General features: G+C 42.6%; 1 protein-coding gene across 1 annotated transcript in view; it reads right to left on the bottom strand.

Annotated features, from left to right (window-relative positions):
* Positions 1-23,760, bottom strand: part of CEP112 (centrosomal protein 112) — a gene marked incomplete at both ends in the record, with an annotated part of 154,418 nt that overhangs the window by 67,402 nt on the left and 63,256 nt on the right. The window contains one exon of the mRNA XM_084273526.1: positions 16,385-16,567. Coding sequence (XP_084129652.1) covers positions 16,385-16,567 — 183 coding nt within the window. The remainder of the gene's footprint in view (positions 1-16,384; positions 16,568-23,760) is intronic.

Raw genomic sequence — 23,760 nt, 5'->3', positions numbered from 1 at the left:
TGAAAGTCCTGGAGAAGGAAGTCCTTACTCACACCTAGGGGTAGGTTGGAGTCCAAGGCATCAGATGATGGCACCTATTGTGCATTCTGCGCACACACAGCTGACACTATCCTGAGTCTCCCTCTCTGCACCTTCATCCTCAAGTGCTGGTTGCAGTATTCCCATCGTATCAACAGTGGCTCTTCTGTGTTCAGAGATGTTTTGGAAGTATCACGCTCCACAGCTACCAGTTCAGAAAGACAAGATCAATCACAGGATGATCTGTACAAAATAAATGAAAACTGTGCACATAACATTTCCTTTCTTGGAATCGAGAGTATTTTTGGCTCAGTATCTTCCTCTGGCACCTTTACATTGATCTCTATCCTTTTCATCCTTCTCAGTTTGTCCTTGAATTCAGTTGATGCCACTTCATTTTCTGAATGACAAACAGGCCACTGCATCCTGGGGCAAGAACTTCTTCAGATTTATTTATGCAACTGTTTTGAATCTACTGTATGTTGAATAAATATTAATAGACATTTTAAATGTAAAATCTAAATACATACTAAACATGCAAATCCTATGAAACATCAGTAAAAGAAACCATTCAGTAGATCTGTGTCTACAAGCCCACATTTATATTTACTACCCACTCCCCCAAAAAGCCCCACCACCATCAAAAAAACCCCAAATCCCCCTCCTCAAAATCACATTAAGAGGTTAGGAATGATGTATTGCACCTAAACTGAATACTCTGGCATTGTGGAAGGGCTTGGAGGAGAAGCTGTTGACTGGAGGCAGAGCACCAAAGGGAGCAGTCTCCTTTCTGTGCCACAACCAAGCATGGTCTTTGTGGAGGACATCACCTGCAGGCTTTTGAAACCTGCTGCTTCTGCCGTTCTGGAAAGCATCGCTGTTTTGAAGGACACGATCTGACTAGGTAAAGGTAAGAGCTTACAACGATGTACCACATGACTAACGTGAAGCAGGAGGATCAGGGAGCTATTAGACAGATGATTTCTGAAATGCAGAGGTGGTATTATTGACAAATGGCATCCGATTTGGTGAGACAGGGATCTCAGTTTTCTCCATAGGCATGCCTAATTACCACACTAATGAAGGCTACTGCTATAAAGGAATAGCAAGGCTGTCTCTCCTAAACCTCCTTGAAACTCATGCAGAGAAAAACAAACCCTGCCTTCATTTAAATGCTCCCATTAGAAGCCATTACTGATGAATGCTGCGTGTTTTCCCTCAGCCTCTGATGCCAAAGAAACGTTATCACAAGGGGAGGTTTGTGCAGCGATAGTAATCTGCTAAGTATCCGACAGGACGCTCAGGTAGAGCAGGTAAGAATTAATTGGGACCATCCCCCCTCCCTCCCCCCCGAATTTCAGATGCTGAAACTGTTTTTCCCTTTATTGAACCGGCTGGGCCTAGACTGGCTTGTCCCGCAGTGACATGTATATTGAATACAAATCAGACAGCATAGCTTTAAATCTGTGTTGCAGCTCTCATTTCCAATTCGAGAACTGTACTATAATCATAAGCTTCTGCTGGATGAAAGGAAATCAGCTCTCTGAATATTAGCTAATGCCACATTTGCAAGTCCTGAAGAGATCTGTGCTGTTTAAAAAAAAAAAAAAATAGATCATTTCTCGTGAACCTATATATATGAATCGCTTTGTACTGCTCGGCTGATAGAAGTGATGCCTGTGCTGGGATTAAACCCTTTTCATCATAAAACCTCATCTGGTTCGGAGTCCAAGTCCATCAAACCTTTTCCCTTTAAAGTCCCGCCTTTGATTCTACATCAATTTATTCAAACCGCAGCTGGGTGGCTGAAAACGAAAGGACAGCATCATTTAAACCAACCATGTTCCCAACTTGAAAGAAGGGCTATAATTAAAAAAATGGGCATAAAAGAATGGAAATGGGATAATATTTTTTAATGGTAGTTCAAAGGCCGACAGATGTCAGAGCCTTTGAAGATGTCAGTACACTGAGCAAGAAGTTGCCATTAAATAGTTTGCCTGAGAGGTGAAGCAGCTTTTTAATGACTGAAAAAGCCCTTGCAGACACATCCTTGTGTTTTTAATTTGTCAGAGTTTCTGCAGTATTTTCTGATTAATGACACATGATTATAACTGCATAGCATACATATTTTTATACTTTGTTAAATGAATACTTTATTCCACATTCCTTCAGCCAGATAAGAACAGGAAAGCTTTACTACAGAGTCCAAAACTATTCAGATTGCTCAAATATTTATGGTAATTTGAGGGGATTGGCCAGATACAGAGCTACTATGTGTTGCTACCTTTTGTTCTTTAATGGTGCTATTACTACTGCCATCACAATGTGCATGCATTAAGCGAGCACGTGACCCAGTAATGTATTGTACCCTCCTTGTGCCCTAAACAATCAGAGCTTTCATAATTCACTGATGAACAAAGTCATCAAATCAAAATAACATTTAGAAAAATCCCTCAATTGATCCCAAACAATACAAACAATGGCTGCCAACGTATTGTAAGCGGAAAATAACTTTTCTCAGAAAAAAAAGCCCACCACATATTGCTAGGAAACAGCATGTTCAGAAGCAAACCATCAGTATTTATCAATGCAGATAAAGCCCCCATCTTGGGCTGTAAAGATACTCCTGCAATATCCTTCATCTCTCTGTTAACTCACACTATTTCTTTTCTATTTTTCACCGTGAATGGAAGATGTAGGATCCTAAAAGCCAGGGACTATTTCTTTTGCTCTCAGCTCACTACAATAGTCTTTTGTGGAAGTGTGCCTGCCAAGCCGAGCAGGCGGAGCCCAGGGAAGCCCCCGGCCCTGGGGAGGGACAGGAAAAGCCGGTACTGCACCCCTGGCTCCATCACACCTTAGAGCACTCAAGTGAAAACACAGTCATTAGGAGGGAATTTGATTAAGGTACTGTTCTTTCTGCTCTTCCCACCTAGATTCAGCTTAATAACTGGATGATAAATAGAAAGACAATGGACTCAGCTAAAACTTAACATCCAGAGACTGGAGATACCTCAGCAGAGCGTTGTGACATCAGTCAACTGTCTCCCCAGAATGTTTCATGATTTCTCAAGTAGGAATATTTAGCTTGTTGTGATCCATATTCATTTGCACCTCTTTGTAATAACCAAGCTGCCCACTACCACTATCATGAACCTTTTGGAAGGCAGAAAGATAACTGCTGGATCCTCACGGCTACTCTGAAGTCTCAGGAAGCTACAACTGGAGATGAAGCAAGGTGTTAGCAACAAACGTTCTGCTCTGCGCTCACAACACCATGCAGTTACCCAACTGCAAAAGCCAATCCTGGCAATTTTGAAAAGGAAGAAGTCTATGGCTGCAGAAGGAAGAGATGTAATTCCGAAATGGAATTCTCCCCAAGGTATTTATTGACTGAAAGCAGAGTCCTGCTAGGAAAAAATACGGCTGTGCGAGGTTCTGCTAGAAAGAATATGTAGAAGTGGATTGCTTTCAGTACAAACAAGTGTAAATCCAGTTGCCATGTAACCCACAGCCTTCTTTCTCAGGTTATTCTAAAGGAACAGGACCCACAGAAGATTTATCCAGTTTAGGAATACACACTGCAGGGTACTGCTAAAAGGGGAACTATCAGAGGCCCTGACAGTCATGTTTTGCTACAGAAACCCATGGGAGCATGCAATGCTGAGCCATTCAGATTGCATCCATTAGAGGGCAATAATACACACACACACACACACACACACACACACACACACACACACACACACACACAGGGTCTCTCACACACCTCCAAGTGACTTCAGCAGGAAAACTAGTATTTTCCTTCTATTACCAATTGCTTATTGACAGCTTGGGTCGGGATCCCTCCTCTCCCCTCTTACTCCCCAACAGCACTATCCAACAGATCCAAAGTCACAATAACAAATCATCCGTCAAATTTGCTTTCCTACAAGGAAATCCATAGTTTAGAGGGTTTAAGGTAGGATGTTATTAAATGTAGATTGAGCAACTAGCATTTCCCTAAGCATGTAAATCATTTTATGGGCTCCCAAGTGCTGGACAGACCAAAATATCCTTTGGGTGCTCATCTCCCTCCTGGAGTCAAGCAACTTTCCTTTCCTAGTCACATAAACCTCTGGGAAGAGCAGCCACTGCAGCCATGGCAAGTATCCAGTGTACTTCGGGCATCTCTTAATGCTCCAAATCACAGACAGGCATTTTTACAGTGTCTTTAATAGAGCCACTTGAGAGAAGCGGCTCACGTGCTGTGTCTTCTGCTCTCTCACTCAAACCACGTCAACCTACTGATAAACTCATTGTCCTACTGATAAACCTCATGGTTATCAGAGGTCCTCAACCTTCTACCTCAACCTTCATCCTACAAGCACCTTGTGTTCCGAGCTGACCGGGACAGGAATTATCTGTTAGATATTTTCCATAACACCACATAGGCTCAGAGCCCTGAAAGGGTTCCAGCAACACAAATAATTACCATGGGCCCCTAAAGCAGCACTCGTGAACATCTTATTAGTCCCAGGATTGCTGGAGCTTATGGTAACACACAGGCAGCTGTACAGGTCACATAATGACCAGGAATTCCTGTGAGCATCCCTACGAGACGGATTTCTGTTTGGGGTTTTCTGTTTGGTTTTTGGTTAGTTGTCTTTTAAACATATTATTTTGCAATGACCAATCTGTGTGTCAGTAACACCAGTACAGTCAGGTAATGATTTCAACTAACAACTGGTTGTTTCCATCTATTGCTGAATAAATATTAATTTTATATTAAACCAGAGGCCCAACTCAACTTCAGGAGGTCCAAGATGAAGATGCAGAATAACACACTGGCCACGGGCACTATCCCTGACATGCCCTTGATGGGGCGGGCACCCTAAACAAGCACCCCCCACGGTACTGAACACAGCAGGGGAACACGCTGCTATTTTCAAATACTCCAGTGCACTCTGTGTTTGCAGTGGCTGCCTTTCCAAAAAATCACTTTCCTCGCTATTTCTCTTTTCAAAATTCATTTTACAGATGCCAATACAGCAGAAAGCACCGACTACAAAGGAATTGGAGCTGTCAGAGACAACTTTAGAAGAACTGTATCAGCCGTGCGGAAGACGAGTTCACTCTTCGTGGGATTTTCAGATCTGTTTCAAGTCAAAACACTGTGTCAGGTTTTTCTGTCTTTTTTTTTTTTATTTAAAAAAACCCCCAACCCTACACAGTGTTGGTTTTATGAACTCTGAAGAACAACTTTAAAACCTGAAAATGGAATATTCACAATCAGGTCAATGTTTTAGGGGCCAAATAGTTTTCATATTTGCAGTAATTCAGAGGTTTCACACATCCGAATACAAATTACTGAGATATGTAATTGCAGTTTGAAATATATTGTTTTCTGCATTAAACAAAAATCTACAGCATCCTTGACATCGACTTCTGTCATTTTGTCATGATAAACACTCAGGTATTAAGTACCTTCCACATCATGCACCCAGGTATGATTCCAATTAGCGCTGAATAGAAGACAAAATGTCAGCCTAATAAGCTTCAATTTGCAAAGTCTTTGAACACTTGATGATATCATCACTTTGCCAATCATTTCTTGTACTTTGGCTGCTTTTTTTTTCCCCGCATCACCTTCCCTTGTCAAAAGAAAGTCTTTCAAATCTACAGAATCGGAAGACATGAACAGCATCAGTCATAGGTCTGACTGAGCTGAAAGATCCAAAAATGCCTCCCCAATACATCAACAGAGAGCTATGATGTGCACAATGGTCTCTCAAAGCTAATTTGCTGCCAACATGTAGAATAATTGGGGGGAAAAAAGTCTACTTTAAAGCCATACTGTGAAAAGTATTTTTTTCGTGCAAACCCAACGCTGAAACCTTAAATAATCCCTGTCAGTCTGTGCCACCCTCAACATGAAACAAACACCCCACCAGCCTGTGGTGTTTGTTAACCTAAGATGACAATCTGTTCTTCAAAGGTGGCTGGACCAAAGAACCGCTCTGCTGTCTGCCTTTGCGTTGAAGATCTTCACTGTATTTTAAAATAATATATTTTCTTTCTAATTTGTTTCTTGTAAAAAAACAGTTCCCAAGAAGAATAAAGGCAGATTTCCCAAAAACAGCCTATGCAGCAAGCTCAACCACACAAGGGGAGCAGAGGTCTAAAGCCCAGAGCTGAGGACACATGATGCTCTGCAATTTCCCCAAAGGCAGAAGGTAAAATCCCTGCTCTTTTCCAGGTGTGACGGGAAACAGAAGCACAAAATGATACCAGGAAAGACAAGGAGATAATGGATCCAGATGGGAAATGTGGGGCAATAAAGAGTATATGGGCCCTCCACAGGTCTGCCCAAGGATCTAACACAGAGTCCCAGGGACAGGACATGAGCTGAGTCGAGGTGGGTCGCAGCAGGACTGACCAGAGCCCACAGCCATGGACCAACATGCTCCATCAGCCAGGTCAAAGACGATTCCTTGCGTTGCACCCTGTTGCTCCATTTCCATGGTTTGCTCAGCTTATGGAGCCCAGTCTGAAGACCTTTGCTGGTATTTGGGACTCACTGCTCAGAACTGGCCTACATCACACGTGTAGATGTGCCAGGAGTCAGCACTGTGGGAAGGAAGGAGATCAAGCAGCTTGGAATGGATGGCTGTGGAGCTGGAATGAGGGGAGGGAGTTGGGAGCACACACTGAGCATGGCACCAGCGTGAGGAGCGGTGCTGAAAGGGTGCAGAGCCCTTGGCTACTCCTCCAGCTGAGGGGTTAGCAAATTCCTAACATCTGAGGCAGGAATGGAGACTTCGAAGAGCTGCTACAGACAGTGGGGCTGGGCCAGTGGGCAAACAGCTGCGGAGACGTTAAACAGTCCTCAGCTTGGCATCCGTGCCAGTATCACCTTCAGATCTGCAGACAACCCATCACCAGGGTTTGGGCAGTTTTCCTTGTCTGTGAAATAGAGGAAACCTGGAAAAGCCTTCCCTTCTTGTTCCCAACTAAAGCGACAGCGGAGGGACCACTCAGCTCGGCGGGGCAGGGCACTCAGGACAGAGCAGGATGCCGTCAGCATCTCAGCTGCAATTCGTTACTGGTTTTCCACTTGAAGGTTTCTCTGTAACACTTTAATGTGGGAGCGTGCAGAGCTTTATGGATGGTCTCATATTTCTCAACTGACATATCTTCAGCCAAAGTATGTCAGCTACAGGAGAGGGCAAGGCTTTTCACTGCCTTTGTGATTCCTTCTTCCCCCATCAGAAACCACATAAAAGAAAAACACAAATAATCAGCTCTCCAAAATTGCTATTTATTACCTCATCATGAAACCCTCTACTGGACCCTGCAGTGGTATTGAGTAATATCATTACTTAAACCATAAAGAGGTTGTATTTATTACTTAAAATTGGGAAAATTAGCATCCATATGGATCTTATTGTTTTAAGACCAGTAATGCTGCCAAAACAAGTGGCGTTAACATTCCAAACTACAGATTGTCATAACTTCTCGTCTCGGGTTTCATTCTTTCATTTGGTATTTATAATACCTCTGAATTGAGGAACTGAGAGGATCATAAAATCTCTCCTATCAGATAAATCATTTAACAGCTAGACTACTGTTCAGAACTTGATTTATGGTGGCAGTGAGTGAATGGAATTAACATCTGCTGACCTAAGGAAGAGAGACTAAATTGATTTTGGATAATCTTTGTCTAAAAAAGGAACAAGAGAAAAAGCACACTCAAAACCCCCAAATTAACTATTAATTTGCAATACATGCACCTCAGTAGGTAGTCACAGACAGGAGATTCTAACCTTCACCCCTGGCAAAAATATGGGGTAAAACTCCATGAAATTGATTTCCAGGTACATGAGGAATACAAGGGTCTCTGGGAACAGCCAACCTGAATATACCAAGGGCAAATCACGCGTGACCAAACTGATTGTCTTCTAAAGAAAAAGGACTGATTCTGTGGAAAGGGGAGAACTGTCATAGTCTTTCACCTTGACTTTAGCAAGACTCTTGATACAGGCTGTGTTTGTACAGTCAAACTGAAGTAACACAGACCAACCACATGGGTGTGCTACAACTGGAGTGGAGAACTTCCTGGACCACTGGCTTTGGAGAACAGGAGTCGTAAACAACCAGCTACAAGCTGCCTTTCTCAAAGTTCAGATGGGGTGGATACAGCTTAACATCTCCACCAATGACCCAGTGATACACATAACGAACCCTGTGCACTACTGTGGGTGGTATGTCTTGGGGAGGAGATGGTCAGTATGTTGGAGAGCAGGGTTGCCATTCACAGGGACCTCAAACTCTACAAGCTGGAGGAATGGGCCACCAGGACCTTCTGGAAGTTGACTAAACTCCTTGAAGATGGCAGTGAAACAACAAGGTACAGATCACAGAATCACAGGGGTTGGAAGGGACCTTGAGAGACCATCGGGTCCAACCCCCTGCCAAAGCAGCTCCCCAGCTCATATTGCACAGGTCGGTGTCCAGACGGGGCTGGAATCTCTCCAGAGAAGAAGACTCCACACCCCCTGGGCAGCCTGTCCCAGGGCTCCCTCACCCTCACTGGGTAAAAGTTCTTCCTCATGTTGGTGTGGAACTTCCTATGCTCCAACTTGCAGCCATTGCCCCTTGTCCTGGACACAATACTCCAGGTAGGGCCTGACCAGGGCAGAGTAGAGGGGGAGGATCCCCTCCTTAGACCTGCTGGACACACTCTTCCTGATGCACCCCAGGATCCCATTGGCCCTCTTAGCCACCAGTGCACACTGCTGGTTTATAGCCAACCTGTCATCCAAATTGTTACAATCCAAACTGTAACAATAGATATTCCAACTGGATATAAAGGAGAAGAAATTTCACAATGGATTAGTAAGGCACTGGAGTAGGTTGCTCAGGGAGGTTGTGAAATCTCCATCATTGCAGATTTCCAGAACTCATTGGATTTGGCCCTGAGCAACATGATGTAATTTTGAAGTCAGACCTGCTTTTAGCAGGAGGTTGGACATGATGACCTCCAGAGGTCCTTCAGACACAAATTATTCTATGAAACTGTGAAAAAACTTCAATATGACTCCTGCTCTCCCTTTAGAGGATGTCCCTTCAGCCATTCAGTGGAACGTTTGATGTAGGTATCACTGTTGTTTTCCAAACTGCTGTACATGCTCTATGGTCTAAGAAAGGACAACTTCCTTCTATTCAACAAATCTCTCAAGCATATTATAAAACAACACTAAAAAGCACTTCTCAAAAGAACTAAAGTGCCTGTTGTACGTGAGCAGAGCCCTCTGCACAGCAGCCATTTACCAGATAAGCTCATCTGTAATATTTGGAACAATCTAGTATCACAGAAACGACATTTAAAAGAGACGATTTAGATTCTCAACCCACGAAAGCAGTATCAATAACCAGCTGTAGAGTCTGGCTTTGCCATCCACTGAACTTCATGGAGACAGCGCATGCTCCTTGTATTCAAAATCCAGAGCTTGTGTTGGACCTTTCTGCAGGGACAGGGTATTTTTGCCCCTTTGCTTAGAACTTACATTACACCACATCAAACGCTGCAGTTACTGTCCCTGCTTTGTGTTTACACGTGGACTTTGGTATTCTTATAGAACTTTAATTAAAATACTGCATCGCACCATGCCAGGGCTACTGTCTATTAATCACTTGTAGAAACCATCACACACAAACCCTACATTAAAAGTCACACCTAGTGAGGTGTTAACAACTGGGATTACAATCCTGGACCTCTCTGATAAGAAAGACCGATCTGTCTTTTTTCTCAGAGAAATTAGTCTTTATTTATTAACAGCTATGCAGCAAATAATCACCTTTTCCTAAACAAGGAGTGCCAGTAGAAAATGAAATTACTGCTGTATGATACACACCCTGCCCCAACACTGTGAAATTCCACACTCCACCTTTACAGCTACTTAGAGATAAACAAAAAAGTTGATTACAGCATTGGAATAATAACCATATATTTTCAATTTCATATTACAGGGACAGAAAGTCCATTTTGCTGAAGAGAACTCCATCTCAGAATCAGAGTTTGCATTATGTGATGAGCCAGTTTCTATGGCAACTGCTTTCTCTTTTACATACGCTGTAGACAGCACAAAATGTCAGCACTCTCCCTAAGCTAACTTAACATTTTTAATCAGCAAATGATAATTGGTGCACCAAAAGAAGCCTTCTGTAAATATCTGATACACTGAACAGCCTGAAGCATGGAAGGACAGAGTGGCAAGTGAAGCCACACCTCACACACCGAGTTCCTTGCTGCCTGGTCTCAGTCCTATCCTAAAAAGTGAGAGTGGAGGAGAAATGTGGAAGAGATCATAGATGGTCGCCCACTGCAGCACGAGAGCACTTTGATGGTTCCATTAAGCGAGGAAGTGGCAGATGTTTATAGCTTGTTCGACACTCCTTTGAAAGGCATCTCAAACAGAAGCAGCAGCTTAGAAGTGGAGACCAGAAGCAGAGTGCCTAACGTGAAACAGCAAACATGGCAAGGTGGTTTCATCTGAGAAGGGAAGGGGAAGGTGCAGAGGAGGCCCAGACCCTCACCTCAATGTGGGTGCTTGATGGAGGGGTCCCCAAGGCTGAACTGTCTGTGCTTCAGTTTCAGAGCAAAAATGTTACTGTTTTTCCTCTAATCTCAAAGACTCTGTCTATGCTGCAGCCCAAATTCATCCCACAGCTCCTCTGTGTTGACTCAAGTACAGCTGAAGCTAGGTGTGATGCTCACCAGAGCCCGATATGGGGCAGTACTTGAGTACTTTCCCAGGAAACCAGTGCACGTGGCCATTTCACTGAACTCTCAACTTCACAGCTACAATCCTAGTTTACAGCCCAGTTTGGACATCTCTATAGGGCCCATCATCAGATCCTTGATTTTAGTAGATATTCCCCATCAATGGGATCCAGCCCAGCCCAGCTGACTATGAATAACAACCAAGGGAACCCAGGCAAGTGCTGCAGCAAATATTTGTTACTTTAAATATTTTACATCAACAGTGATTTTCACTATCCTGGGTTGACGGGTGGTAAATTAAACATGCTGCTATATAGCCAGAGCCTTTTGTTTAGGAAAGGCTAAAAGGGAACGGCTGTCTGCCTACAGAAGTCTGACTGCAAGCCTAATAGCTACTCTCCAAGGAAAATATAACAAACAAATATTTAGATTGCAGCTCCATGATTTAGATTGTCTGCAGAGAAAGCCTGCACAGCAAACACTGCATTTCTTCTCATGCCAAAGACATCCTCTACGGACGAAAGAAAAAGAAGGCAAAGAAAAAATGAGTCACAGCACTTATTTACACAATGTGGTGTACAGAAGAGACTTCAGTAGCACCATCGACATCTGAATGCTTCACAGGCTACAGCTATCTGCACCCTCCAGACACGATCAAGCAAACTGCCTCCTTGTATATTAGAAGAATCTCTCTGCAGAAACTGGTGTTAGGAGATATTAGAACATTTACATGGAGCAGAAGAGTTGATTAGTGATTTATCTGTGTGCCTGCAATGGGTTTTTTGGATCAAAGTTTAAGGAAGTCTCCTATTGTGAAACAAATGCTCCTGAAATCTTTCTGCATTAGTCCAGTATCAAAAAGTTACTGCTGCAGTAGTATTTACCCACAGACAGAGATTGTGCACGTGTTGGGGTATTTAGGGAATCATTAAGCAAGTATATAATACACCTAGTTTATTACTCTCTGTATTCTCTCTTGTCAATAGTTAATCACCCTCTCCATCACACGTATCAGCACAGTACCACTTTGGTCTGACTATATATATGGAGGCAAGATAAATCTCTTTGGTGATACAGTAATTATCTATACAGAGCCATAAACATATACGTTGAGTTTGCTGGAATGAAAATAATGATCGTTACTTGTTGGGATTTTTTATTGTTAACTCAACAGGTTCAAACAGCTCAGAATTAATTCAGACAAAACCAGGTGCAGAGCTACAACTGCAGATAAATCACTCTTCACAACTCCAAAGCAGCAAATCTTCAAAGAGGAGCCAGAAAGGAAAAAAAAAAAAGGACACACTAAATGTTGGGCACCAGGGAAGGTGCCCCTGATTTCTGAGAAAGTACAGCAAACCCTGCTGGTAAAGGCCAAGGGGATTGCAAAGGGAAGTGCAAAAAACAAGAGAGGAAAAAGGAAAAAGATACTTCAGGCACAGGAAAATACCTCATCAGTTCCTCTCACCACACCTCCAAACTGCTCTTTCTCTGCCACAACCTCCATTCTGGATGCCTGTGTTCGCAGGACTTCAGAACTGCTTGAGGTTTTCCCTTCCCAACCAGTGACAGTTTATCACGAGCCCTAAGACACCCCCAAACACCTTCTCTTAAAGCAGGCTCATTTCTGAGAGCCTACATGTTACAGGTTAAAATTAAATACTGTGACATCAAGGACAAATACTGTCAAAATGTGTCTCAGCCGTTGAGCTACTCTGGACCTGATCATGAATGGATGTAGACAGCAGACTTGGTAATGATCTTGTAACAGAACCTGGAAAGAGAATTCACTTTCCTCATGGAAATTCATCCCCCCTCCCCAGCTTTGCTGAGAAGCTCTGCAGTTGAAGTTACAGGGGTACCTTTTTTCCTCCTTCGTGCCCGAAGGTCAACGGTCAAAGAACAAACATAAAAAAGATCCAACTCCATAGAGCAGCTGAAAGACGGAAACCTTTGAGCTTGTTGGGGGCATGAGGCAGATGCTGGGAAGAGAAGGACATTCGCAGGATAAAGGGAATATATAAGGGCACAACTGGCACCACAGCCCAGCTGGCACCAGTTAATAAAGTCTCCCAACGTTGTTATCTTATCTCGTGGAAGCAAACTAGTGTATTATTCTCTGTAATCACAAGTCTTCCTTCAGAAAATAGCTGATTCAGCAGCAAGGCTGTTTATATTGAAATAAAAGGATGATCTCCTGTTTCATGAGCTAATGGAGAAGCTAAAATTATTTAGGGAGGTGGGGAATAAATGACCATCCAAACTTGAAAATGCTCCTTAGGACAATACGGATAATTAAAAAAAAAAATCTAAATTAAATAGTAGTGATTCAAAACCACCCTTTAAAAAAAAATCCTATATTGCTAGCTACTATTTCAAGAATAACAATATTATGGCAGTTCATAGAAAATGTATAGAATTTAAAAGACTACAAGAACACAGCATGGTACAAAAGCCTTTGTACTGCTTTGACTTTTATTGACCTACATGTCAATTTACTCCTCCCCAAGCATTACAACCCTAGGTGAAAAAAATCAAAGCAAGCCTCCTCGAAATGGATAAACCCAAGAGCTAAAGTGGAATGCGATTCTTACCCAGAAATTCATCAGCAATACAAAAGGTGATCCACTTAAACCAAGCTCCTTGCCTGAAAACATACTAAAACTTCTATTTCCAAGAAACAGTCATGTCATTCTATATTGAATTAAAATCTGGCAATTCATCTTAGTTTTCATCCTTTAGTTCTGATTCAAGCATTAATAGATGTATTCCCATTTGAATAAAATCTAACCATTTTGGATCCTACCCTTCACCGTGGCTGAACACCTACATGAAAGTAGAGACCTTGGATAGGCAATTAAAAAAAGAAATGTATCTTTTCAGTAGCAGTATAAAGAATTGTTTCACAGTACTCAGCCATAGCTGTCTTTTGTCATACAGTAAGAAACAGGTATCTTAAACGTTCGCTCCTCTTTCACACAGAGAAAGGATTTAAGAATAACGGTGAATGCCTTTATAGTGGTGCTTTCACATCATTCCCCAAACAGCCAACAGATAGGTCCTTCAAACCAAGCCACTCATAGGTGATTACAACTAATTATTATTTACATTTTTTGAAATAACCCAGGGATTCTACTTTTCATTTAGTGAAGCAAAATGGCCTCTTCTCCTGTTTCACGGCACCTTCACCGGAACATAAAGCGTTCTGAAAAATGACTGCTGGCCAACACGCTGCAGATCTCACAGGTTTTTAAAAAGCCATTTCTATATAAACTCATTAAATTGCTGAGATATCTTTGTTAGAGGCACTGCTAAAGGTTTCATAGAGAACACTGGCCGTTCGTCAGGTCAGATGTCCAAACCACACATTTTAGTCAACAGGAGAGATTAAGAAAATGTAATTAAAAATACGCGCCGTAAGAAATACCAGCACTGTCTGTCGACCTCTTTGCAAAGACAACAGTGAATTCTGATACGGAGACCAGAGGAAGGAATGAAGAATGATTTATTTTCCAAAGTGAGGGAAAAAAATATATAAAATGATGTGTCCTTGCAAGCTGATCGAATTTAAATAAACACCAGCTCTTCCACTCAGAGGCCACCGCATTTCCTTCCCTGATTTACATGTCATTCTCGTGGCAGCAATGTTCAAATGACTGTACAGGGACAGTCAAAGTACAAAGAAAAGCCCTGTAAAAAGGCCAAAGTTTTTGCTATTCAGACTGTTCCGCTGCGATAATTCCCAGTTTTCCACGTAGCACCTGGAGCAGCATCACACATCGCACGGAGAATAGGAGGCACAACCCAACTTCGGGCTCCAAGCCCTGCCAGAAACGACCCGCAGCAGCATGAAGGAGAGAGCTGTCCTTACAGTACACCTCCCAGCTCCGCTGAATTTGCTTAACATAGTCCTTTAGCTTTGTGCCCAGCGTTATATGGAGCAATACAGTAATTGGGATGAACGCTGGCGTGTAGACAGGCTAATTCAGTGTGATTCTGAAAGGGTTTCTCAAGGCGAGTGCTCCGGCTCTGCCATGGTACACAGGCACCTCACCGGGAACGTAGGTGAGAGGATGGGGCAACTTTGAAACGCACATGGGAACAGATGTAGGGGTGAGATGCATCTCTCTTGGGCCAAGGGAAAAGGCAAAGATAAAAACCAACCCCTTCACCAGTTTAAGTCTTTGTTTGCTTTCACAATAAAAGTGGAGAATAAAGGGCATGGTTTGATTTTTCAGAAGCCACCTGAATTTCCTTCTTCCCAAGCGTTCTCACAAAAGTATCTCTCGTTTTCCTTGGAAAACCATAATGGTGGGAATGGAGAAATCACTCCTAGCTCTGCAATATATCCCTTAGCATCCCCAATGAACCGTTTGTTTTCCAACAGACTTACTTAAACCAGAATTCGAAAGAGTCTGAGTCGTCCAAAGGTTTAAAAAACAATGTTAAAAATTAAAAATTAAGCATTCAGTGTCACCAAGCTACGTTATAGCTGCCAGCAAAAGCCACAGCCTACCAGTCTACAGTAAAGTAAAGTGAAAATGCCTCAATGTCAGTCTTACATCTCATAGGGAAGGCGGCGGTGAGCGGAAAATATATGTCGTTAAAGATGCCTTACCAAAACATCCAGTTTTGGTATAAAATAATCCACGCATAATAAGTAATTCTAATGCCGATTAGTAAAGATTATTTTCTGAATACTCTTTAGACTACAAAATCACCATTATTTTTTTGTTTAATTATTGCCATTGCAGGCCTTTTTAATATAGGCTCTTAGGAAAATACACCATGCCATCCTTACAACATATATTGAAAAAAATGCAATCAGATGGTTTTTGAACTGAAAACTCATAAAGATCATTTTCCATGCTGACAGTGCGCATTTCATCCAGAAGTTTGAAGAGTCAAATGCTACCCCAGCTGGGGGTTATTCTGCCAAATGGCTTCCAACAGTGACCACAGAGATGGAGGACGGGAGGGGTGCGTGTGTGTGTGGAGGAAAAGAAACGTGATGGTAAGCAACCCCAAACCCACCCCATCTCATCACACACCCGACATACATAGGCAAACACACAATGCAAAGCCGGAATACAAAACTGAAACAAAAAGACGTGAAGAAAATGAAATAAAGCCATTTGTAAGTTACCTGCAGAGATTTAAAACAACAACAAAAAAGGCATCCGAATGGAGCAGATAGAATTCATATGGATTTGCCCAGGAAGGAGAAAAGGAGGGGTGAGTGTGAGGGCTGGAGGGGGGGGGGGGGGCAGAGAAGAACAGATACCTTTTTTTCTTAAACAAATCCATCATGAAAGAAAATGAGACAAGATTATAAATAGGCCGAGTTATAGCGCACCATGGGATTTTTAATCTGGCTACCTGTGGTTTTTGCAGTTAAAGCTCTATTCAGCACTGGGAAGGGAGGGGGGAAAGCGGGAAAAAAAAAAAAGAAAAAAGAAAAAACCCCCCAAAATCACATTTAGGTGCCAGTTTCGCAAATGCTCACACAGCGTGCATCACCAACAATGCTGGCAATCAGCAAACACTAATTATTAGCATTTTCTAATAAGCGTCCGCCTTTCACACGTTATTGATCGTTACCTGCGCGTCTTGTTTCCTGCATTCTTGAGTTTGAGTCTCGTACTCTGCCATGGCAGCGCGAAGCTGCTTCTCCAGTTGCTCCATTTCCCGTCCATGGTCTCGGACCAGGCAGTCCTTCTCTGCGTTGTGCTGCTGGAATAGGTGCGTCTTCTCCTGTTCATGCTCCAGCTTCAGCTCCACTATCTGATTGGACAGTGAGGAGTACAGTTCATCAATAGAACATCCTTGTCGTCATGACAACTCGTCTACAGCTTAATTTTTCCCCCTTAATTTCATCAAGTTGGCAATTTCATTTTTTACGTCACTATTACCTCACCTTGTAAAAAGCCCCCGTTAGCGTGACAGAATTCCTCCAGACAATCCCAACAATGGAGACAACCGAGCGAATCCAGCGCATCCTTACCCAAGCTGGTGGGACAAATGTCGGAGCACACACACACACACAAAAAAAAAAAAAGAAAAAAAAGGAAAAAAAAAGAAAAGAAGAAAAAAATGTGCATTGTCGCATTCGGCGCAGGGTCCCCCCGTACGTACCCTGCTGCTGCTCAGCCGCAGGGCTGAGGGTGCTCAATGGTTAATAGGCAGCCAGCTCTCCCCTTCGCTTAACTATACACACACACACAACCCCCCCAGCCCAGCAATTAACATCTTTTCAAGATTTCTTTATGATTTCCAAAGCGAAAGCTCTTCCTTCCATACTCCTCACCGCTGTTGGATAGACAGTTGTCTTTTTTTTAATGATAATATAAAAAAAAAAGAAGAAAGAAAATTATAAAAAACAAAGCTCTATTATCCCGTTGTCAGCTACGCTATCCCAACATAAACAGATGTATGTGTTCCAGAAGGGCACCTGCTGTGCTGCAAGCTTGCACCATGATTTCATAAGAAGCCCTCTATTCTCAGGATCCTTTCCCAGTCCGCACCACACTGGATGCTGTGACCTTGGCCAGTCTTAGCCTCTCCCCGCTAGACTGAATGGCAGCCGGAGACCAAGGGCCTGGTCGCCGCAGCTTTGATACTAATCCTCCCCGCCTGCGCACAATGGCACCCTACCTGGCCTGCACACTGGAGCAGCCAGGCTGCCTTTGAAGCAGGTGATGAATAGGGACGGCAGGAAGCCGCTTCCCCACTGAACTCCGGGCCACACAGCTGCTAAGAACAGTCACTTGGATTTTTCTTCAGTTTTGGTGGATTTCGGAGGGGGGGAGAAGAGCGGGAAGAAGAAGGAAAGAAAGAAAGAAAAAAATAAAAGCTCTTATCGTGAATATGGTGGGTTATTTTCAGCGTGAGAAAAAAAAAAAAAGAAAGGAAAAAGAACGGGAGGAGCCGGCTGTGTGCGCCGAGAGCGCCCCGGCACCTTATCTTAAAGCTGTAGCATGCAATTCTGGATTTATATTAGCCCTTCACATGGCTTTTGGGTTTAAAAATTGAAGTGAAGAAAAAGGGATGTGTTTTCTCCAACTATGGATCAGCCTCTTCCCAGTTTAAAAGCAAAATCTGTCATCTGTGGGCGGGAGCATCCTTCTGAATAGAACAGATGCAATATTCTATGGTTTAATATATCTACATGATTTAACAATGCTAAAAGCTTCATTAACTGATGCCTGAAGTCCCAGGAGATGCGTGTTATACGTACTAGGCCCAGGAGCCTTACACCAAGTTCTCCAAATCAGGTTTTTGCCCAAGGTTTGTATATGGAATTGGTTCGTTTTCAAGTGCTATCGGTGTCCTTGGTGTACTTAAATGTGAGAGCTCCTCCTCCCCAAAAGAACTGCAGAGGCTCTCCCTGAGTCATGGGAAAAAACATTCATCAGGTTTGATTTACTAAAAATCACTAAAAAAGAAATTAGACCAACAAGAGAGGTCTTCTTAATCAAACATTTTCTTTTCTTAACAACCACGTTTTCAGCTGGTTGTGCCATGTAAGGTCTGGGGTTACACAATTTGTTGTGGGGACCTCCAATTATTCAGGTTTTCACTTCATTACCTGAAGTGCCCAAGGGGGGCACAGGACAGACCCCACTTCTTCAAGCAGTTACATGGCACATGTGTACTCCCAACCAAAGTACTTACAGCTTCGAGGAATCTCTTCGCTTACAGCATTTATATTACCAACAGGAAAGGTTTGAATTTAGAAGTGGGAAGAGCTCAAAGGGACCAGACCTTCTGCACAGCATTCCCGTGCTCTGCTACATGGAAACAGGAAGGATGGCAGTGCAGGAGGAGCTACTTTACACAAGGCAAATCTGCAGAAGAGGAAAGTCCTCAGCACCTAAAGCAAAGTATTCCCCATGATGGGGTTTTCGCTCTTTAGAGGAGCGGAAGCGGAGGGATGAGCACAAGGGTGGGGATGAGAGCATTTTCTTGCCTGAACTTCAAAGACCTTGAAGAACCATCTTTCCCTAATGAACACGGACAAGTTCCCCACACTTGTCCCTGTACAGATAACAAAGTGACTGAGTAGCTGTTTGACCGCACTGGTGAATGCTCACTGAACTCCTGTTCTCCACAGACCTGCTGCCAAGCACTACGGTTTGTTGTCCGCTCCTCCCTCTCTTATTCTTCTATTGTTGTTGGGGGAGGTTTTAAAGGCAAAAGAAAAAAAATTAGTGTATACCAACAAAAGATAAAAAAACCCCATGGAGCTTTTCAGCAACACCAGGGTGTCTTCATCACAGGGAGCTGCATGAAAACTACATTAATTCTTCATAAATCAGTACGGTTTTCTTCTCTTCTCCGAGCTAGAGCGTGCCTTTATGAATGATATAACAAAACCACCTCCCCCAAAAACTATGTCGTGTGAAGATCTTTCTGTATCTACCACAGATGCTTAACACGTCACCAGATTACACTAAAAGGTCCGCTCAAATACAGTACCCAAGTGTCTAGAAGACAGAGAGTTCTAGCCACTGTATGTTTCAGAAGAGCAACGTGACTTTCACAACAAGAATTAGGGGCAACACTAAAAAGATACATTCATTAAATCAGCAGAAATACAGCATTTATTTTTAAGTTTCTGCTTTTTAAATGAAATGTCACAATATTTACTTAGGCGAAGGGAAGAGAGGGGAAGATATGGAAGGACACCAACATTTTTAAAAATCTAAAACCAGATTAATCCAAGTGCCATGAACCCTTTTGCTGTTCACTAGCATCAATACACACACCAACCACCAAACCAACGTGCTGTGCAGATGATGCCCATCCCATGTCCATCCTGGCACAGCAGCCAATGAACCTGCTGGTAGCGCCAGCAGACTTCACCGTGCCTAAACATGGAATTGCTTTAGAACAACCTGCTAAAACAAGAGACAACCTAATCAAGACTTCAAGTGAAATCTCACCGCCGTTAGCACGGGTTCAGTTTGCACATCTGAAGAACAAAGATCTACAGTACATAGCTGTCTGATTGCAGGAGGTATTTTCAGAAGGCAAATACTTGTAATATAATCAACGTCAGCAAATACCTTCTTTTTAAGTCCCTAATATAGACAAGACCTTCTACTATCCAGTTTTTGCTTTTACATCACACACTAAGTTTAGGCTTTTCAATTTTAGAACAATTTCAACTTGTTCTCAAGAACAAGTATGCCTTTGAAATTCTTTTTATAGTCCCCAAAGGAGGGAGAGGAAATTAGTTAGCTCACTCCCTCTTTGAAAAATGGAGCTGCTACAATAAATATTTGACACCAAAGTATGAAAATTCATGTAAATTTATGTCCACAATTCCAGAAATATTGTAAGTAACACCTATATAAAATATAGTTTCGCATGGCAGGATGGTTTTATTAGCGCTGCTTTGGCACGACCGAACTTCTGAGGGCTGGAGAAGCCACCAGTAAATTACACACGTCATGGCGAGGAACTGAACTCAGCTCACCCATACACCATGCAATAACAGCAACTCCATCTGTAAAAAGCATGTAAAAGTGTTTGTAAATGAGGTATCTTCGTTATCATTATGCTACTCAAAGCCAGCCCTAACCTCTGCCCAGTACAGTGTATAACATAGGACCTACCCCCAAATTACAACTCTGGTAAAATCGAGCATTTTCTGCCTCCTAAGCCTCTAAATAAACGTGCGTGTTTCATGAGGATATGGGGATTACCCATCTCTGCTGCTACAAGTAATCTGATCTCACAGGCTGGAGGAGCCAGTATTAATCATGCTGGGCTCGGGCTTAGCATAACTTTGGGCAGAAAAGAGGAATCTTCACTGCAAGGCAAGGGAACATACCAGAGCTACTTTGCAGGAGATAAATTAAATGGATTTTAAAAGTACACTTCTCTCTTTTTTTTTTTTTTTTTTTGAGATTTGGCTATAATTTGGAACACAAAGTACTCCCAAGATAAAAGGGCTGTAATGAGCCGGGGGCAAATGGGATAGTGAAAAATGTATCAGTGCAGAACCACCTATTACCAGCGACGGAGCCAATACATGAGGGTAATGTACACCCATAGCCAATGCCTTTTACTTTCTATTTCGTTGCAGGCAGCAATAATTTAATTGGCATGACGGTGTTTCCTGTTACACTTCACCTTATAATCAACTGCTAATAACGGTATTTCAGCTGCAAACGAAGAATTGCAAGAAATCCTCTAAAGGGGACAAGCTGCTCTGTCAGCCAGGCTGCGGCTGGATTTATCTCCCCCTACAATGATAAACCTGAGCGCTATCACCATGTACATAAAACAATACACCCCAGCAGTAGATTTTTTGCTTATAGAGGAATTTTAATATTTTTCTAAATATTGAAAAGTATATATTATATACTTTTAATATTTTAAATATTTTAAAATATTTAAAATAGTTTCTAAAAATACTTTAATTTTTAAAAATCATTTTAATATTTTTCAAAGTATGGGCAGCACAAACCTCACCCTCGCTCCTCCCACCTTCCCAATCCTCCCACCACAAGTAAATTAAATCACTAATGGGTTGGAAACCAAGTTGCATCCCTGTGACACAACCACACTCATTGCAGTGATGAAGGTTGGGAGATCCCACCTCCTCAGCCCACCTGCTGCGGTCCACAAACAGAAATATTCTTCCAAACCACTACACCTTGCATGACTGATGTGCCTGTTTGTGGCAGGCTCCAGTACGGGATTTACTGTGCATAGACTTTGTTTAGGGATTCAGAGTTTATCCAAGGACCTTCTTTGAACACTGAGAACTGACTTCACAGGCACTCGCCACCTATTTACCGCAGGCACCGGTTTCTGTTCCTGGAATTGCCCCCCCTCTGCCGCCTCCCCCCAAAGCTGGTTCTGTTGACTATACAGGGAGCACAGGCTTTTAACTCTGAATCACACACAAGTTAGATGCCTGAAGCAGACACTGTAAATACCCATCTGTCTGGTTAACAATTCAGTAAACAGCTATGGTACAGCGAGAAGATTTCCACCCACTCTTTACCAGGAGGTTAAATTCATATCCTTTTTCCCATTTGTGAGTTTTAGCTCTATCATAAAGTGAAAAGTTGATGCTGACGATTGAAGGAACTATTCCTCAGATATTCTGCACAAACGGCATTCATCTGTGTGTTAGGACAGTTCAAAGAAAACATTTATGCATCCTAGATTAATTTATTAAATGAAATTTATGCAGCTTGTTGCTGATGACATGAAAAATTTAGAGCCTCTGCTAACGTGCTCCTTTGGCCTTCGTGCAAGAAGAGACTGTATTTCAATTATCTTAGACTACAGACAAAGAGGAGAGGAACAAAGCTTTTTACAAAGACTGTGTCCTTATAACTGCACCAGCATACTAAAAATGGATCGCGAATCTCAGAATATAACTGGACTGTTCAAAGTACAGCTAAGAAACGCCTGGAACATCAGTCAGCCTGAGGAATACCACATTTCAAGCACGTCCTTGCAAATGTTTTCTTTAGAGGCCAGTCAAAAAGAAGCTAGAGGAAACAGAAAAGGAGGAATGAGGCCAGGAGAAAAGCTAGGACAGAAGTGTGGTGGCAGGAGCTGGGCATTAAGCTTGTTATGTCCATCAGTGTGTCAGGCTGAATGTCTCTGCAGGCTGGAGCACGACACTGGAGTGAGAAGTGGCCAGGGGAAGAGCCAGAGCAATAAGGAACGCTGGTTCCTGACAAGCCAACTTGCACTCAACGGACCCTTCCACCCACATCATTCCTCACGCTGACCTTCTGCAGAACTTGCCTCTCCAGCACTCCCTATCCACGGGACTAAAAGACATTTCTCAGCCTAAATAGCTCCAGGCTCCACTGCACCAGCTTTGCACAGCCACTCACAAATGCTTTTCACGAACAGAACAGCTCCCTGAGGACTGTCCTTTCCAAGTCCCATTCCCAAGCCACATCAGTTTCTTGGCTTAATGCTTATTCCCCACTCTGTATTCTATACCTTTACCTATGCTGTATTTTCCCCTCTCTCATGAGATCTCAGCCTTTACACTGCGCTTTCATACACAAACTGTTCTGGCTCTGTTTCCTGGAGAGGACATGGAAATCTTTAGCAAGACTCTTCAGAATGTTGAGCAGCTGAACTCTGGAACATCTGAATTAATCAATGTTTATTACCTAAATACACTTCAAGGGAAAACCATAAAAACACACCCAGGTCAAAACCACCCTACCTCCAGCATTTCAAGGAATCACGGCTACAGTTTCAAGCAGAAAGCAAAACAACATCATCACAGCCTTGATCATCCAAACACTGGTGAAATCTCTTGGCACAAAGTTAAACAGCTAAAAATGAGCAGGGGACATGCCCAACCATTAGAAGTTCATCTAAATAACAATTCAGAGTATTTTTAAGCAACATGAGATTGTGCTCAGAACCTCAATATTAAACAGGGCTGCTAGCACTGACCAAGATGACGTTAAATATGTACATTTAGGTATAAAAACAATGTTTGCGATTAGGAAATTCACATTTTACTTCAGAGAACCTTTACTTTAAGTTGACCTCACTAGAAAGTTATAAAAGATATACAGAAAGATCTAAAGAATAATCTTCCTCTTAATGATATTTCCATCTGCCCCAGCACACTGAAATAAGCGTTAATAAAATAACCACTTCCCATCACTCCCCCTGACACTTGTCCTCACTGCTGGCAGGTAGGAGCACAGCCACATTTTCACTCCTAACAAGCTGATCCTACACCTCTTTCACATAAAGATATATTTAAACTCAACCACAGCTTTGTCTTACACCCTACTTAAGTGTAGACCATTCCTGTCATCGTTAACATGATTTCAAAGTGATTTTGTTAAATATCCAGAAAACATCCCGAGGTGCACTGTGAGTTCCCTATTGGCTAACCAGAACAAGGGGACAGCTCTAATCATCCCTTCACAAGTCTTGCAGAAGTCAGAACCCAACACTAAACAGCACAA

This window comes from Gallinula chloropus, assembly GCF_964237585.1.
Source record: "Gallinula chloropus genome assembly, chromosome: 20".
NCBI classification, from domain to species: Eukaryota; Metazoa; Chordata; class Aves; order Gruiformes; family Rallidae; genus Gallinula; species Gallinula chloropus.
The sequence above is the reverse complement of the archived record's forward strand: the minus strand, read 5'-3'. Positions and strand labels throughout refer to the sequence as shown.